This window comes from Carassius carassius, chromosome 20 (assembly GCF_963082965.1).
Source record: "Carassius carassius chromosome 20, fCarCar2.1, whole genome shotgun sequence".
In the NCBI taxonomy this organism is placed as follows: domain Eukaryota; kingdom Metazoa; phylum Chordata; class Actinopteri; order Cypriniformes; family Cyprinidae; genus Carassius; species Carassius carassius.
The window spans coordinates 17,774,170-17,793,775 of record NC_081774.1 but is presented as its reverse complement, the minus strand read 5'-3'; the positions used below and the strand labels follow the sequence as shown (position 1 = coordinate 17,793,775).

Sequence of the window (19,606 nt, the reverse complement as noted above, 5' to 3'; positions counted from 1 at the left end):
TTTTGCAAAATTCGTTTTGCATTTCAGTGCAACCGTGTGGCGTACATCATTTCAATACACTAACAATAGTTGACTTAAAAGTGTTTTAAATATTTAAAAGCATTCACCTACCTTCCATCACATGAAGCGCAGATGAGCGATAAATCAAGGCGAGATGCACACCGACGAGCCACGACAGGAGCCTAAACCAATGCAGTGATGTTAGACGCAGAAACACTACAACATATGAATAACTGTTGGCATGATGAATTATCTGTTCATCCCATTCACTTACCAAAGTTTCATTTTCCTCAGCAGTTTGAGCATAAGATTAGTGGAATATAAAACGTGTATATCAACACTTCCTCCAGAGTGTTGTCAAGCACTCTCTCTCTGTGTGTCCTCTCTCACTTCTCTCCTCCTGACTGACTCTCCGGTCTCTCACTTCAGACTGACTGAACAAAGACTGCCTCAGTCTCAGCACTAAACAGCGCTACAGACTGCTGAAATCTGACCCCGAAAAATCTCTGAGAAACGACGATCTCCACTCTTTCAAATCCGTTTTAGTGCAGTGACCCCATAAACAGCTCGGCTGTTCAATCCCTCAACAAGTATGTTTTTTTTTTTGTCTTTTTTTAATCATCATTGGCTGTGAGTTACAGCACAAGCCGGGGTTGCCTACGAATTCTCTTATGTTGTATTGTCATTTATTGAGACGAAATTTGAAATATGTTGTATTCTTGTAAAAAAAAAAAAAGGAGAGAATATCCCCACAATACACTGTAGGGAAAGAAAACGCGCAGTTAAAGCAAGCTACTGTCGCGTTAAAACTGGATGCCACCTTGTAAACCAAACTGGAAAGCTAGTTTTTGTTGCTGACTTGCTAACAAACAGTTACTGTTGTAGAACGAAGTTTTTCACCAAGACTCCATTCAAAAGAAAGAAAGAAAGAAAGAAAGAAATTTTATAGTGAAGTATTTTTTTCTGTTAAAATAAATGTTGTCTATTTTAATATATTTCTAGATATAATGTTTTGTAGATGGCAAAGCTTATCAGCAGTCTATCTATCTATCTATCTATCTATCTATCTATCTATCTATCTATCTATCTATCTATCTGAAATCTGAAAGGTCTGAAAAATCTGAAAAATTAATTAACTTCCAGGTAAATTTGACGACTGATAACTGATATTAATATAATATTCAGAAAATACTGGGGCACCATGATCAGATTTAGCAAGCTTAATGTTTGTGTTCACCTTTTACATTTCCCATTTTGATTTATGAATGTTAATATTACTGTATTTTCCATCAACATGAAAGAACAAATAACCAAGGAGATGTAAACAGTCCTATCAATCCAGTTGTCTTTCCACCATTTTTAAGCTAAAATGATTTCCTCTTTATTCCCTGGTGCTTTTTAAGACAAGAGTACATGCTTAGGGACAAAAGACTGTGAAGATGAAGAATCCATGTTCCACACTGAGCAAACTCCTGAGAGACCTACTTAAAGTATTGAAGAATAACATCCACGAAGGACCACCTGGGAGGCAAAAGCCTTGTTTGACTTTCACCAGGGGGCTTTTAAACCCCATCCTGTCCCTTCAGAGACTTGCATAACTGTCTTAAGGCATTCATACTTCTCCCTGAAACAATGCAACAAATCAGGGGCACAGATCAGACAAAACGTCTTCAGAACTCTTTGGTCCTGAACAAAAGATTCTGCTCCACAAGAGTCCTTCTTATTCTTCATCAGCATTCGCTCCCTGTTATCATCATGAGAGTCCTCACCCCGGTCTATTAAAGCTCTCATATTTCAGCCCAAAAAAGTCTACACGATGAAGCCTTTTGTTAAGGTGAGAAATTAATGGGTGGTTCTTGTCAACAACCTGCAATTAGCTGGTCTTGAAATGATAATGGTCTAATGGGAAATACTCTGAAATGCTGGAGAATGCAGATGACCTGACATACCCCAGCAATTATTATTATTATTATTATTATTAATAATAATAATTATTATAGAACTCATGCTCTCCAATTTATAAAGTCAAGTTTCAGGTAATGTGCAACACCAATGGACGGTAGACCAATAAAGACTCAAATATACAACATGACTTTTAAAATCTGAGCAGATTTTAACATTAGGCAATTAGCATCGACTCTTCCAGCTGTAAATTGGAGTAAAAATCCGGGCAAAAATTGTGTAGGGTATTCCTGCCTTAACTAAGAGAATAAACAAGATTTTACCAGCGATCAGATCAGTATAGTGGGGAACATTTAATTCATCCACAATACTGAATTTGTACTTACCCAAGTTAATGAATATTTTATACGTTAGTGGAGCAACATGTGAGAGTAGGTCTCAAAGGAGTGGTCAGTTCCTGGACTTGTTATAGAAAACTCTTGTTTTCCTCAGATATACAAACAAATACTGCCGGATGTGTTTCCCAGCCTCCTGATGGCTCAACAGACTAACATGAGATTGTTTAAACGTTTCGTGATGTTGTTGAAATTTCTATGATCAACTTCCACATCTTCAAAGTCTCTCATCTAAACATGGGAAACAGCTGCCTCTCTTATTCTCATCAGTCTTTACTGACTTACTTGACCGAGCTGCTATTTAAAGCTTTGACAGGCTTTTTTCAGTTCTCAAGAGTGATATTTATTACCTTCAGAAACTCATCGAAATTGAAATCTCATTAAGTCTTGTAAACGGATGCCAGAGATAATTAGGTATTTGATGTTGACATCATAACCCCTTGTTCTCCTGACACATGCACACAAACACACACATACGGTGGGTTTTTATTTTCAGTATTTTCTATCCCCTTACCCCCACGCAAAACTTTCAGCTATTTAGATTTTAAAAAAAGAAAATTCTACTAATCATATATATTAACCTTTATCACTAAATGTTTATGATTTATGAAGACATTAAAGGCAGGGTAGGTAATAAATGTATAAACAACTTTCTTCCAAATTTGTTTAAACTTTCTATATATATCAATGCATAATTAAAATGTAAGTACTCTGATAAAAAGAGTATAAAAATCGAGTGACTCTAGGCCGTTTAATCTGTATTAAACACAGCTCATTATTTCCATTTTGGGACGAAACATAGGATTGGCTTAGGCGACTGTCACCCTCTCGCAACCATGGCAACCATCCTTTTGCCACACATGACCTGCCCACTTGCGCGTGCACGTTTGATTTGAGGAATTCAAGAGGCACGGATCCTAGGAATACCAAAACAATGGCAGAAACAGCAAGCAAAATTCACAGTACCGGCCTATGCAGTTAGTGAAGGCAAACCAGGCAAAAAAAGGAAGACAGTAACAGTACAAGAAAAGGCAATGAACAAAAAGTCTTTGGATAAACAAAGAAATAAAACGCGAGTTAATATTGGCGTGGCTTTCCAGCGATGGCGAGAACTGAGGGAACTCAAGGGGCTGAAAAGTGACTCCTTGATGGCTTTATTTCTGCTGGACAGGTAAATCTTTCTTTTTGTATTTTGATCATACATATTTTTTTGTTTATTTTTTCATGAAGCATGTGTCATTAGCACACGTAGCTGCGTAATATAGCTAACATAACATTACTTATCGAGCCGTAGTAGAGACGATAAAGCCCAGAAGGGAGGGGGTGGAGTGAATGGAAATAATGAGCTGTCTTTAAAACAATCGTGAGAGGTCTACAGACACTCGATTTTTATACTTTCTTTTTCAGAGTACTTAAATTTTAATTATGTATTGATATATAAATAAAGTTTAAACAAATTTGGAAAAAAAGTTTTTTATACATTTTTTTACCTACCCTGCCTTTAAGTTGCTTTTAGTATGTTTTCTCAATTTCATAATTTTTTCATGTCTAGGGGTCAGTAAGATTTATTTATAGATTTTCTAGATTATTTAAAATATTTATTCAGCAAAGAAATACAACATTAAAGGCATTTATCATTTTATCATTATCAAACATGAAACATGAAAAAATCAACATCAACATATCAAACATGAAAAAACTTAACGACCCTAAACTTTTACATTGTAAAGTCTGTGAAATGTATTTTAACAGACTCTATGGAAGCATTATGTAATTTATTTTCTTTTCATGCAACCAGAGCCTCTCTAATGGTATGCAACCTAAACTGCACATATCATTTCAAGGAAACCTTCAGAAACACTGCGATGCTGTTGTACTGATGTATCTATGTTGTACCATGCTGCTTAAACATCTAGCACAAAGAACACGACTACATGGTCAACTACTGTAGCTTTACTGTTAAACTGAATCTAGTCCATCTGTAGCACCAAACCATCACAATCTTACCTGGACCACTTGATGGCTGACTTTTTCAGCATGGCAGCTTCACATTAAGACATGTTGTGTACCGCCACACTGTTTATTGCTATAGTAACCAAAATAATATTATAAGTTTAGAAGAGGGAACAGACTCTGCATTCACGGGACTGGAAACACTGACACAGTGTGACCCGAGAGGAATTTCATTTGGTGGGATGTGATTGTATTAGCTGCATGAAGGCTGCGTAGGCAATGCTAGTGCTGGTAAGGATGTCAATTATACAAAATACTGACCTCACACTTTTCAGCATGCACCATTTATTACAGTATGTAGTCTATAATCACGGAGAAGACCTTGTGCCTTACTAATTGTGGATAAATCTGAAAGAGTGGTCTTGATTTACAATCTAAAATGGAAATTATGTCAAGACATCCTGATTTAATCCTGAAGACATCTGATTGAATCAGAGCAATTGAGGAACTTGACATGACACAGTTTCCAAAGAATGTTCATTTTTCTCCCTGAGGTTCACTTACGGTGAATAGCGTATGTGTGCCAAAAAACATTTAATATTTAGTTTTATATTTTCCACCCTCTCTCTGACCTTTTAATAGGCTTTTTTTGCCAGTGTTTCTTTAAAACATTTATGTAAACTTCCTCTTTACATGAGAAATAAGATTTGCCCTTTCTGACTCTCGCTTCTCAATAACATGATTTTTATCATGGTCTAATGGTGGCTTTGGAATGATTAGTCACATGGTCTTTTTACAGCTCAGTTGATTGGCTAGAATAGGTTTTTTATTTTCTAGATTTTTTTAATGCTATTTTTTATAGATAGGACAGTATATGGACAGGAAGTGATTAAGAAGTTTTAATTAAAAAAGTTAAAATTTTCATAATGCATTGAACTAATTTAATTTAAGTAGACATCATTCATTATTTATATGGTCGTATTTATAACAGGCTTTTATTAAGAACTTTTTCAATGCATAGGGCTTTTGACTTAACTTACATGGTTCTTATATTGCTGTTACATTTATAGATTCAAAATGCAGGTTCTTCAGAGTATTTGTGTCTGGGTTGTTTAAGGGCTTCTTCGGGTCAAAAAAGACCGAAACCATGTACGTTTTAAATTGTTTAATTTTTTTGCTTCATCGGAGGGGGATGAAACTTGGTGACTTTTGTTGTATTACCTATGTGAACACACAAAAAAATCAAGGAGATGATTCTGATATGTTAAAGGGTCGTAAAAAAAAAAGTCACACTTAGCTTCCTACGGGTCAAAAATGACCCACATAGGAAATGAATGGGAAATACAAGAAAATAGGAAAACTCAGAGAAACTTTTGGTGGTACTAACTACAGATCAGCCACTGTGCAGAAAAAAAGTGTACAGCAATGAAGGGGTGACACTCTAAAACATCAAGAGTGCAAATAAGACACCCTCCCCCCCACACACACACACCCACACACACAAACACACACACACACAGAGAAATTAACTGGTAAGACTGAAACAGCAAATTTTGCTATATTTTACTATATAATCATAATAACTCCAAAACTATAGCAAGGAGAGTCAAAAGGTAGGTATCGTTTGAAAGAACTCTTTTTAAATTTTTCAAAAATATAAATTAGATTACATTTAGACATTGTCCTGCAGAGAAATTGCGGATAAAAGACAAAATATATATATAATTTGTATTATGATTTTGCATATCTTTCTTATTTGTCATGGAATAACTCAGGAAGGAAATAAGGTAGGAGGAAAATTCTTTTTTAGTGAAGTCCCCCTACATGTTAGCTGCATCTGGATAAAAAATAATAATAATTTGGATAAAGGAATCAAAAGTTACAGCATTTGGAACAGAGATAGCCTTTTTGTACAGTCTTTGACGCCCCCTCATGGGCAATTGTTTCTCCATGAAGAATATCTAGTCATAAAAGCAATAGATTATGTTAATTTTAGGCTCATTGTAATTGTAATAATATGCTGTAAAAAATGAAGTGCCATTTTCAATGATCTGTGAATGTTTCATGAGCTGTATGATGTTTTTGACACATTGCAGTACATTATTTTATAGATTATGAAAAAAAAAGAAATTGTATTTATCACCAAATAACTCAGCAATACTTAAGATTTTTTCAAAGTGGATACATTCACTGTAAAGGTCATACCCTAAGCTTTCAAATGACATCAACTTTGTGTTAATCAAGGCAATATTTTTGAAAAATATGGTAATGAATATTTTCGCAGCTAGGTGGCGCCTGCTGGCGGTACACTCGGTTTTAGAGGGATTACTCAGCACTCGTTAAGAGTTAATAAATGTGATTAGATGCATTAAAAAGCTGAGATCCTAAGCTTTAAAATGATATATAGATTGTGTTGTTCCATTCAGTGGTTGCTTAGTAATTCGATTTTTTTTCTTTCCAAATGGGAATAAAAAAAATAAATAAAAAAAAGCTATGGCAGCCTATAGGCGGTTACAGGACATTACACACATTTATTATATTTTAAAGCCACTGGATGGCGCTCTTCTCACTTGAATTTTTTTTTATTTTAGGCCTGCACTCTATTTTGATGTGCAATGGTGCATTTATTGAAAAAAAATTAAAATTAAAATAAAATAAAAATATATATATTAATTCTAATGGAAAAAATTGCTCATAAAAAATATATAATTAATGCAAAGTATCATAAAAATCTTTAAAAATTCTAAATAATATACAAAAAATATTATTGAACAAAAATATATTTGATTGGTTTTCCTGGGAAAAAAAAAGTTACATTTTTAAGGCTTCGGTCTTTTTTGACCCGGAGGAAGCTAAGTGTAACCCATTTACGAAGAAGCCCAGAGGGTTAAATCACCAACACATTTTTCACATAAAACGTTCTTTTTCAATGGCTCTAGTCTGTAAAATGCTCTTTAGCTCTATTTGTGACTTATTTTTAGGACTATATTCCACCTACTTTCTTCCCATGGATGAAAGAGATGGATTGTCATGATGTTCTGACTAGGAGGAAAAGTAATTAATGCCAGAGCTAGTGTGTTTACCCTGTTTAAAGCTTTAAGATCTCTAGTGTGACATTGACTTGACACTTACACAATATCTTTGCTCTTTCTCAAGAAGATCAAAGAAAAGAGGAGATAGGCAAAGGGAATGTAGGCTAAGATTCCCACCTTCTTTCTAGCCTTTTCTTTCCCTTTAAAACTTAACTTTATATATATATAGTATATATAAATGGCATTCAGTGTTTTAGCACTGATATGGACCTACTAATTAATATAATTATAAACAAACTAATAATTATTCAAATTATAATATTAAGAAGTAACACAAATACTCTGTCTCTTGTATGAATGAGAGTCAAATTTTGCTAAATATATGTGACATGATCATTAAATCATTTTTAGTTTCCAGGGTGAAAAGCTACAGAGGCTTTTGCCCCAAGGAGCCATCACAAAACATTTGTATCCTGCTGTGAACGAAACAACCCATTATGTTAAGAGCACATCTCCAGTCTATGGAAAAAGACAGAAAAAGTGGATGTGGATTCCTCAATGAAACAAAATAAAAATGACTGGGCTAAAAAAAAAAAATCACAAGCATCAATTTTTAACCATATTTAAAATAATTTTATTTCATTGCGTATTATGACCATATTGCCCAACAAATATATTGACATTTTTAACTTTGTATTTGTTTTTCTGTTTTTGTTTTTTAAGTAAGAAAGCCCTATTGCTAAAAAACTATGTTAAATATATAACTTTAATCATTTTATGTGAGGGCAGGTGAGATAAAAAAAAAATAGCTCTGGATACAGTGTTTTTATATTAGTGTGCAGTGGGACAAGCGCTATAACTGTGAGCTATTGAGATTAGTCATTCCAAATCACAAGATGAGAAAACTTGCCATGGGAATAAACTCAAAATAGAGCCTCATGTGAAACAACAGAGGCATATTAAGCTTGTAGTTAGGGTATTACAAGGTAAAGGGAATAGTTATTCCCCAAATTTCTTATATTCTTTCATGGGCAGAATTCTTTGGTATGTATAAACAATATTTTGTGGTTACAATAAAATCCTAATGTTCAGGACTGTTCAGTGGTAATGGAGAGCAAAAATAAATCTTTAAATATAATAAAAGAAAAAGCAATACCTTTCATTGATCCAACTAAGAACAAAAAAGCTTTAAAAAACTATTTTTATCTGACATGTAAGTCGCACATTTTTGTTTTGTAGTTTATAATGCATTTAAAAAAATGTTTTATTATTTTGTTATTGTCTATCCTTTTTATTTGTTAATGATTGTATTACTGTTTGTATACTGTTTTTGAGTACTGGTAACACACACACACACAGTCTGGTCAGCTATCCTTGTTGGGACTGTCCATAGGCGTAATGGTTTTTATACTGTACAAACAGTATTTTCTATCGCCCTACACCAACCCTACACCTAAACCTACCACTCAGTTTAAGTCCCCCCACCATGACACAAGTCCCCATGAGTCTGTGTGTATTCAGGTTTAAGTCCCCACCAGGATATATAAATGTGCACACACACACGGAAGTAATGGTTTGTTTCTTGGAGATCCATTAAACCTATTCACAGTTCTACCTTAAATGGTACAAGGTTTACATCCAAGGATATAAAAATATTTAGTGCTTCAAAAACTTTACTCAGATAGCAGTGTTGAGTACTCGAGACTCGGAATTGATCTCAAGACCATATTTTAATTTTACCCTTAACTGATAATATTTTTTAAACCTATAAAGTAAATAAAATACGGTGTAATGTGTAATATTTACAATGATCTATTTACAGAAATGCAATATAATATACATAACTATGTTTTCAGAGGTGTATAAAGACCTTTCTTAATGAACCTTTATGTTTTTATTACCTTAAATTGAGCTATTTCTATCTACATACACCGTGGGTTACCTAACATGGAAGTCGCCATCATGTTTGTACAGTAGCCCTAAATGGACAAACTGCTCTACAGAGCGCGTTTTGTCACTTTGTTGTTTTTGCGAATAAAACACTGACACAATGATGAACAAGTACATTAACATTCACAATAACATTGATTTATTGAATAATTAAGTAAATATAATTCCTTGATTTACCTTTGTAAAGAAATCTCATTGCTCTCTGCTTTCTTTACCGACGACATCTTTACCTGTGTTTGCCAGCTTAGCTTCTCTAAGGGAGGGGTGAGCGGGAGACTGTGCCTTTGGTTGCAATTCGCAACCTCACCACTAGATGCCACTAAAAATTACACAGTGCACCTTTAATTTCTCATGTGTTGACATTCTCTTTTTCAGTTTAAATTTAGTGCATAAATTCTATATCAATACTTCAAATGATGCAAAACAATTTTTTGGAAACATTTTGTCGAGAAAAGAGACTTTAAGGCAAATAAATGTGGTGTCACATGGAAGAATTAGCCTATAGGCAGCGTCCATGTTCATGATGTTGCTCACATTTAATCACAGTTTCCCATTAAAAATATTAAATTGCATCTAAAATTATTTTATATTTGTTAAAAAAAAATACAAGTTACCTCTCAAACATATTTATCTTAATTTGACATTCCTTTAGTAGCCTAGTACGTTTACATTATTTTTCACTGTGCACTGCTCAGTTTAAATAGCCTGTAGTCCATGCATTCAGCATGACTACACGATAGGCTATTTGCATAAGGCGATCTGATTAGCTGACACCTCCTTTGGCACTTGAAAAGTTGAGAAATTTTCTACTTCTGCCGCAAGCAATGCCAGTGACGTGATGCCAACAGACCCACAATTCAGTTTGGCAAAGCATGACTTCACCTATACAAAGAAAATGTGATGTGTTAACGCAGATGCCCCATGTGAATGTATCGCCCAATACTCCATTTGTGGTCACATGAGAGTAAGACATTATTAAAAACTACTCTAAATATTACTTTATTTGTGTACATTCACAATAAAAACACAACATTGTGCTTTTGTAAAAAAAAGGAAACAAACAGGATGCAGCTTTCTCAAGAGTGTATAAGAAAAATGAGCCGAAATTCTGCATTTAGGCTGCTAAATGTTGCATTTTTTTTCTTTAGTTTTGTTAATTTATTATTTAGAAAAATATATTTTGCATATACAGTAGGCCTATTTATGACGTGACATGACCACGTGAATCCTCATGTTCTTTTGTTTCAGCTGCTTTTTGAGTGTATAAAATGAATCCTAGGAAAACAAATTTAAGTATTTTTATTAGGCCACAGACACATATAAATTCAAATGTAATTTAATTGTAATTTAACAATCTTGTCAGTTAATAATGGCTTAATGACATCGGTTGTTGGTTAGAAGAAATAAAAATAACCAAAATAAACATTTCCTCTAAAAGTTCATCAGAAAAATAATGATAGGCTAATACAACTGCACCTATTTATGAATAATACTTGATGATCAAGTATCTAAATAGTCTATATCAAAGTACAAAAAAAACAAACAAAAAAAACCCTCATGACACTTGTTAAAAAATGTTTATACAGGCCTATACAATTTAATAATAGGCTATATAATTCAGTTTTGTTTCAACCGAAAGAACATATATAATTGTGCAGTAGGTAAAATGATGTGGAAACATCTCAAGGTCAATAAAAAAAAACACACACAAAAAACAAAACTTATAGAGCAATTAGTTTTTAAAGGGATGATGTCATAACGCACACCATTTTATCGGTAAAAGGCCAGTTGGATAGAAACTGGCTGCAGACAGCAATTTCCGCAAAGATTTTTTTTTTTTACGTGTATTCTCTGTTGTTAACATAACAGCACAAAAACTGGATGGAAACTTGATGACTGCAAAAATGCTACATATTAAACATTAAGGGGAAAATTAGTATTGAAAAAAATACTAACAGGCTTCAACCATATAATTGGCTGGTGATATAATCATGATTTTACACTTACTGCAAAGTGAGCAATACTGATATCAAAACAAAAATCGTATGAATCTTACTAACATCACAGTGTATAAAGCTCAGCAGAAGAATGTGATGAGATACACAAATATATGCATTTAATACATATAAATTACAAGCACTTCATTTCAAACACTGTCCCTTGTAGTCATATGACTCAGCAATGCAACAGCTGATGTCACTCTCTTCAAGCTTTATGGTCTTTGGCCTGTCTTTACTTAAATGATTATTAAAGACCACATCCTAGGTCCCCATTTCCTCTTGGTATTAAAATGTGTTTGTCGAGGCAATCAACTCTTTAACTGAAAAGAAAATGAGTGCGTTTACATGCATGCTCTTAAGCCGATTATGCTTAAGTCGAAAACGCACTCGGTCATGTAAATGCAGTAACCGGTTTTCTTTTATCGGAGTAAGGTCATAAACGGCGTTAAGCAACCGGTAAACAAACCGGTCGCAACAGGTCGTTTTTTGCCTCTTACTCCGATTTCGCACGGCATGTAAACAATATATCCAGCTTTCTGTCTGCTTATTGAAGTGCACATGTGTGATACGTGACAGGAACGCATCATTAGTGCCGATTTAAGCGCATCTAGGCCGAGCAAACATCTTGCAGTAAGGAAAGAAGGAAATATATCACAAAAGCAGACCTTTTCATTAATCAGAAAATGATAAAAATGTGTTCTCATCTTGTGCAGCAGAAGTAGAAGTGGTTCAGTCACAATGTTTCATTTATAATTGCATGAGAGGATAATATATGAGCTGTAAGTTTCCCGACATGTTGCAAGCTTAATTTAACATCACAACTGACAAATGTATGGAATACTTGGGAGTCAGATACGCAAATGAGTATTTTTTGACATCACTACAGGGAAATAATCTGATTTATTAATAAAGTCATGTAAACGCTGCTTACTTGCGTTGTCAGGTTATTAATGTGCACGTAAACGGGGAAAACTGTTTATAACCTGATATTTGTGATTTATCAGCTTACTGGTTTGCATGTAAACATGCTCAATGAGAAGAATCCTCTTAGATCCTCAAATGTGTTGTGCTGGCCTGCAGCTGGAGTGCTATTGCCTGTCCTGAGTCCGTACAGTATCTGTGCAGCTTTGGACAATCTCTCCTCATAGAAATATTCTCCTCAGTGTCTGTCTCTGCATGATGCTATGAGTAAATGGTGATGACCTCCCTGCTGCTACCTCGGACCAGCAGCACCCGGTCCAATCCTTCTGTGAGGACCTCCAAGAACTCCATGTCTGACCTCAGAGTGAAGGAGAAGTGTGCAGAGATGCTCTATATGAAGGTGACATTTAAGTAGTAAATCTCTTCTAATTAAGCTCTAAGTCGGAAAGAAAATGACAGACCATGTTATAAAGATTCTTTCCATTACGTATCACAGCCCCGTTTTAATCAAACATGCAACTGTCTGCATTCAGCTGATGAAAGGATACAATTCTCGTCTCCGCCCTTGTTTTTGGGTGGTCCTGGCATATTCAGCAGCACCAGTTGGGCTCCCTTAGATTTTTTGACTACAACCTCATTCAGCTTGACTGCAGTGTGCATTCTTCTCACGTTAGTCTGATCCCTGTGAAAAATTCATTCATTCACATTTAGCATTAAGACTTAGCTGTTAGAGCTTTGGGAAACATGAACAATAGTATATCAGTTGTACATAATATATGAAAGATAAAAAAACAACTGAATATGCACATGAATGTAAAGTAGAACATCAATCACAATTTACTATTCAGATGATGACATCACCATCAGTGACATTTTTAATGGTGAGCATTAGGACAGTAGATTTCTTCTTTACGCTTAACTGAGATAAAAAATAAATCATAAAATACCTTACCATACTTTTACATACATTAACACATTTGAAGTAATATTTTTAAAATGGTTTTGAAAAGAAGTACCTAACCAAGGCTGCATGTATTTGATCAAAAATAGATAAAAACTGTTATACTGTTATAATAATATTGCCATTTTAAATAACAGTTTTTAAAAAATATATTTAAAGTGTAATTGATTCCTGTGATGGCAAAGCTGAATTTTGCTGAATACACACACACACACACGGTGAAACCATGTTTTTTCTCCCTTTAAAATTGAACCACATTTTTGTTTTGCATTTATTTGAACAAAGCATTTATTTAAAAAATATATATTTTTAATAACGGTAAAGGTTTTTACAATTAGTTTTGATCAGTTTAATGCTTCTTGCTAAATAATAGTATTAATTTCTTTAAGAAAAATATCTTACTGACTCCAAACATTTCTATATTAGTGTATGTTTGGAGTTAGTAGTATATATATCTGAAGAATTAACTGGTAATGTACTGCAGCTTTAGTAGAGATTCATACTTTATTGTTTACTACATTATGAAATGAGTGAATATATTTTATTGTATTTCCTTAAAAATGCTTTGAAACATGATGGGGATCCATTGCTCAAAGGCTGATATATTAAACTTATATTCTTAAAGACAGTGCAGGATTCAAGGTTGAGAGATAGAGAACTTTTTTCAAAATTATCCTTATCTTTGCAAAGGATTACAAAAAAGAACCATCTACTTTGCTAGATAACAGAATTATCCATAAGCCCTAGATGAATGAAATGTAAAATTAATGTACAATTCATCCATATGTTAAACGTTAAGTATGCGTTAATAGCCAGAAACAGATGTCAACAGCATCAATAAACAAGACAACATAAAAACATGTTACACCCTAATACAACTAATGGCTAATATTCTGCAGCTTAGCACTAAAAATATATAATATATATATAAAAAAATATATATATAATATATTACATATATATATATATATAATACATACCATTTCAAGCAAGCGCAGAGTTAGCGTTGAAACACATACAAACAGAAACATCTATGTCACAATGCTTCATGCTGACACATGCCATGACTGTGACTCACACTGACTTAAGCAGGCCACACACAGAGACACACACCAATTCATGCCGCATGTTTAGTGTGACACACATGCAACACATCCTGTTTATATCTACTACTGTAACACAGACCAGACAACTAATGAAGACGCTTGCACAAAAGTCAAAGAAACTTACAGATTCTCCCACTCTCTGGAAGGACAAAACAAAATTTCTTAGCATGAAAGAAGCCAAACTTTTTTTATTTTGAAACATGATAAAACAGATTCAGATGAAATGCAAAATTTACTTTTTACTGATTAACGGTCTTTATTGAACTTACGGTTTCATATTGAAGATATCCCGCACAGTCATGTGAGCCTCCCGATGGCGGTTTCTCTCACCAATCAGCTTTTCTTTAGTCCAGGTCATATGGACTCGGTCAGAAGTTGGTGTGACCTTGTCGTTCAGAGTGGCATGTGACTTAGTGTTCCTGTCATGAATCAGCTGAGCCTGAAAGAGCAAGACACACCCTGATTACAACAACAAACTTCATTAATGTTCACTGAAAATGCCATTGGATAGCAGACTGGCAGGACCTAGATAGACAAACTTTGTTAAAAGACCCACTGAAAAGATCAGCAGGGGCCAAGGAAATTTCCTTGGTGGTCCAGGCTGGTTTATGCTGGTTTGGTGTGCTTGCTGATCAAGGTGGTTGACCAGGAAGGCCTTACTGGATAAGCTACCACCAGCACATCAGTTATGCTGATCTTTTAAGCAGGGAATGAATGTTGTGGGCATGTTGCAATATCCACAAACAGAAACAAACTATGGATTAGTAACTAGACTGACCACGGAGTAAATAACCAAAAACTCTTCAATACATAACACAAAAGTAAGCAAACAAATACACTACTGTTCAAAAGTTTGGTGTCAGTATGATAAATAAAAAATGTAATACTTCTTATCAGACAGGATGCACTAAATCGATCTAAAGTGATACTAAAAGAGATCTATAATGTTCCATATTGTCTCTCTTCTGCTTTGAACATATTTGTCTTAAGAATTATAAAAAAAAATTTAATCACATTTTTAAAATGTGATTTAAATCAAATCAAAAAATTAAAATTAAATTAAAATTAAAATCACATTTTTATAAATATAAGAAATTTATATAATATTATATTATTAGCATTAGTAATTAAGACACGTTTTTTGAGCACTTATGTATTATATTATAATGATTTCTGAAGGATCGTGTGACACTAGTAAAGACTGGAGTAATGTTTCTGAAAATGTAGCTATGCATAACAGGAATAAATTACATTTTAAAATATATTCAAATAGAAAATTTATTTATTATTAAAATTCGAACAAAACCCCAAACTTTTGAATGGTAGCGTAGTTTGATTAAATAAATCTTACAATAAAGAAGAAGAATTAGTGGAGTTGCAAACATTTTCACTCAAAACTCAGTATCGAGACACTCTCATGCTCCATAATGACATGCAGACATGCTGTAAATAAATGAAAGCATTACATTTTCAGTGCCACAGTCATTTCATTGCCATGTTATGCTTATTGCTAAATAATTCCAAAATTTTCATAGCATAATTACAGCTGCAAATGGCAGCCATTGGTGAAAGCTGTGGCTCTGTCACGTCTCACAGTGTGAAGGGATTACTGCTTTTCCACAGGGGCTTTCCACAGTGTCAGAGATGGTGCCCAACCTGGAACTGCGCTTTTACATACAAAAATGACCAGTGATGTTAGTGTGCACAACTCCCACAGCTCCAGCTCAGGTACCAGTCACAGTGGAAAAGAGATTGTTTGGATGGAATGGTTCAGGAGAGGGTGACAGGATGGTTATCTGGTGCTAGTAGCATTGACAGAGAGTAAACATTTAGGATCAGTAAGAGGTAAACCCCTGAGATACCTCCTCGTCCAGAATTATAGTTGGCACTTGAAACTTGTTGCTTTGAGTTGGTTTCTCTCTGCAGGGCTTCCTCCTAATGGAATTCCGGGATTCATCTGAGATGCTTTGAATCTGGCAGTCGCCACATAGAAAATAATCCAAAATTGTTAAGTAGGAGGAAGAGGCCTCATGTAAAACAGAGTCCTAACAACTGAATCGAAAACTTATGACTCTGCATGTGTATTGACTGCAAACAAATTGATTTTTACCCCATACAGTCCCATAATAACAAGCAATAAGAAAAGAATGGATTGCCAGATAAATAATACCTCTCTCTCTCGTTCCGTTTTAGAAAGCTGCATCTGCTTCAGCATTTGAGAGCGTTGCTCCATCACAAGCGTCTTCTCATAGGTGAAGGCCGAAATATCGCCTGCATGCTACAAAGAAAGTTACAATTAAAAGTTAAATTCCAGTATCTTGCAAACTTTTCACCACACATAATACTATACAATACTATACAATACTGTACTATACTATACATATATTTTATTTATCAAAATGGGTTTAATTTATTAAAAGGTAAACCGATTAATTATTAGGGATTTCATAGACTAGTCGAGTAGTCGTGTGATCGACTACTTCAACCACTAGTCGGCGCTCTCGGAAACAATCAACTACTCAAGCATGCATTAACCATAATACATGCACAGAATTTGCTAGTACGACGTGAATTTTAGAACTACAATATTGCGTGTAGCTGTTACTTTCTATGACTTTATCTATGTTGCATGTAAAATGAACATATTTAATGTAATAATTAGGGGTGTGCCTGAAGCCGAATACCTTATTCAGAATGGCATGGATAATGGCTTCAAAAAGAATATTGGACAAGGAATAATTTTGCTTGAATATTCGGCTGAGGCTGGCACAGTCTGGTGTTTGTTAGATAATGGTTGAGCCTGGGGTTCAGCGCAATATTTTACACAGACCTCTAAAGTTACGCAATAGAGTGTGATGTGAATGAATGCAAACTTTATGAATGAAAAGAGGGCAAATCAAACACCGCATTGCTGTTGCCTCGCCGTGCATCTCTCAGAAATCAAAGCTTGGCTTGAGTAATATCACCTATAATAATACATCATAAACATTCTATTATTTTTATATATTTAAAAGGCAAATGATTTAAACCTTAGGCTACGATATGATACGAATGAATGGAATAAGCACAGCACGCTCACCAATCAAACTCTCAAAAACCAAACCAGTTCTCTCTCAAGAGTAGGCCAATAATCAACTTAGATACATATACATTTTCTACTTTGTGTACATGTTTGCATCTTTATCTTTTGCTGGTTTGCGTGGCACACGCACTTTTGTTTAGTGAAGTTCAAAAAAAGACTCGCTTAAAGAGTTCTGCGCAATGAAAATGGGCGCACTGAATTGATTCAGTCGTGTTAAAATGATCACTAAACATTTGTCATAATATCTCTCTGCTTGCATGATAAATATATTTTTAGAAATTAATCATTTTAGTTTAACATGGCATACTTGTTCAGTGATAACTATGAAATAAAAAGATGTAGGATGTTCCACCTGGTTTTATAGGAATGCAGATATAAATACTTATGTGATTGTTACAGATACAAATACTGACTGTTACATGAAAATTTCAATATGTAATGTCATAATTATAAAGTTTACACAATTTACACTGAACAAAATTATGAACAATACTTTTGTTTTTGCCCCCCTTTTTAATGACCTGAACTCAAAGATCTAAGACTTTTTCTATGTACACAAAAGTCCTATTTCTCTCAAATATTGTTCACAAATCTGTCTAAATCGGTGTTATTGAGCACTTCTCCTTTGCAGAGATAATCCATCCTCCTCACTGGTGTGGCATATCAAGATTCTGATTAGACAGCATGGTTATTGCACAGGTGTGCCTTAGGCTGGCCACAATAATAGGCCACTCTAAAATGTGCAGTTTTACTGTATTGGGGGGTCCAGGGGGGTCAGAAAACCAGTCAGTGTCTGGTGTGTCCACCATTTGCCTCAAATTTGCATTCAAAATGCCATCAACAAAATGCACCTGTGTTAGTTGTCCACAACATACGCCTGCCCATACCACAACCCCACCGCCACCATGGGCCACGTGATCAACAACGTTGAGATCAACAATCCGCTCACCCACACGACACCATACACACTGTCTGCCATCTGCCCTGTACAATGAAAACCAGGATTCATCCGTGAAGAGAACACCTCTCCAAAGTGCCAGACTCCATCGAATGTGAGCATTTGCCCACTCAAGTCGGTTATGACGACTAACTGCAGTCAGGTCGAGACCCCAATGAGGATGAAGGTCATGCTGGTTTCTGACAGTTTGTGCAGAAATTCTTTGGTTATGCAAACCGATTGTTGCAGCAGCTGTCCGGGTGGCTGGTCTCAGATGATCTTGGAGATGAAGATGCTTGTAGTGGAGGTCCTGGGCTGGTATGGTTACACATGATCTGCAGTTGTGAGAACGGTTGGATGTACTGCCAAATTCTCTGAAGCGCCTTTAGAGGTGGCTTATGGTAGAGAATTTTTAATTCATGGGCAACAGCTCTGGTGGACATTCCTGCAGTCTGAATGCCAATTGTTTGGATTATCTCTGTAAAGGCCTTTTGTGTACATAGAAAAAGTCTTAGATCTTTGAGTTCAGCTCATGGAAAAGGGGGCCAAAACAAGTGTTGCGTTTATAATTTAGTTCAGTGTAAATATGTAATTGTTGCATCAGGCTATAAGAATTATTTCATGTCTTTTTATTTTCAGTAGCAAGAACCACGAGTAGTCGAGTAACTCGAGTATTTTTTAAATAAGAAATCGACCAGCAGAAATCAGTAGTCGTGCAACCCTTTTAATTAAAAAGATTTATTATTAAACCATTTTAATTTATTTTAAGGTAATCCAGATAAAAATTGTATCTCACCATTTCCACAACTTCCACCTTTGCATCAAGACGCAGATGGTACAAGAACATCTGTAGGTCTTTCTTCATCTGGATGCTGTTGTCATCTATCTGAGCCACTGTGAAGATCCTCATCTTACACCTTCTCCAAACCTATATGATTTCAGGGAGAGAAAAGCACTGTCTTGATAACTACTGGTAAAAAAAAAAGATCTGTTTTCTGTGTCAGACATTGTGTTACCTTGTGCTGGCGGAGCAGGAATGGAAGAAGCATGAGGAGACCACCATCATGGACAATCCACCAGACATCAATAGTACCCTCAGCTAACCGGTCCTGGTATGCGGGAAATTTATCGATGTTTTTAGCCACTAACAGGGCCTGGTGGGCAGCTGTTGTCTCTCTGACGGTGTCTTTGGGACAAATCATTTAAGTTTTTACTATTTTGTCAAACTGACTGATATTTACTTTACTGCACCGTTTTCACAAATACATTTCACAAACTGATCTAAAATGATGTGGAATTATTGTAATATTGCAGCGTTTTTGGAACTTTGAGACCTAAAGCCTACAAAAGTTATTATTATTATAATC

At 34.9% G+C, this 19,606-nt stretch overlaps 2 protein-coding genes across 6 annotated transcripts in view; both read right to left on the bottom strand.

Annotated features, from left to right (window-relative positions):
* The window catches only part of LOC132096546 (collagen alpha-1(XVIII) chain-like), a 44,894-nt gene extending 44,367 nt beyond the window's left edge, over nucleotides 1-527 (bottom strand). The window contains exons 1-2 of the mRNA XM_059501978.1: nucleotides 275-527; nucleotides 112-182 (exon numbers count right to left, since the gene is read on the bottom strand). Of these exons, the coding sequence (XP_059357961.1) occupies nucleotides 112-182; nucleotides 275-306 (103 nt within the window). The 5' untranslated portion in view covers nucleotides 307-527. The remainder of the gene's footprint in view (nucleotides 1-111; nucleotides 183-274) is intronic.
* Nucleotides 528-11,635: 11,108 nt separating this feature from the next.
* LOC132096545 (solute carrier family 12 member 7-like) overlaps nucleotides 11,636-19,606 on the bottom strand; it is a 38,225-nt gene continuing 30,254 nt past the window's right edge. For 2 of the 5 annotated variants that reach the window (XM_059501973.1, XM_059501975.1), the window contains exons 19-26: nucleotides 19,256-19,425; nucleotides 19,036-19,167; nucleotides 16,391-16,498; nucleotides 16,083-16,193; nucleotides 14,490-14,659; nucleotides 14,345-14,359; nucleotides 12,702-12,835; nucleotides 11,636-12,506 (exon numbers count right to left, since the gene is read on the bottom strand). In XM_059501973.1, the coding sequence (XP_059357956.1) occupies nucleotides 12,415-12,506; nucleotides 12,702-12,835; nucleotides 14,345-14,359; nucleotides 14,490-14,659; nucleotides 16,083-16,193; nucleotides 16,391-16,498; nucleotides 19,036-19,167; nucleotides 19,256-19,425 (932 nt within the window). In that variant the 3' untranslated portion in view covers nucleotides 11,636-12,414. The remainder of the gene's footprint in view (nucleotides 12,507-12,701; nucleotides 12,836-14,344; nucleotides 14,360-14,489; nucleotides 14,660-16,082; nucleotides 16,194-16,390; nucleotides 16,499-19,035; nucleotides 19,168-19,255; nucleotides 19,426-19,606) is intronic. The other 3 variants (XM_059501974.1, XM_059501976.1, XM_059501977.1) reach the window with 3 other exon arrangements.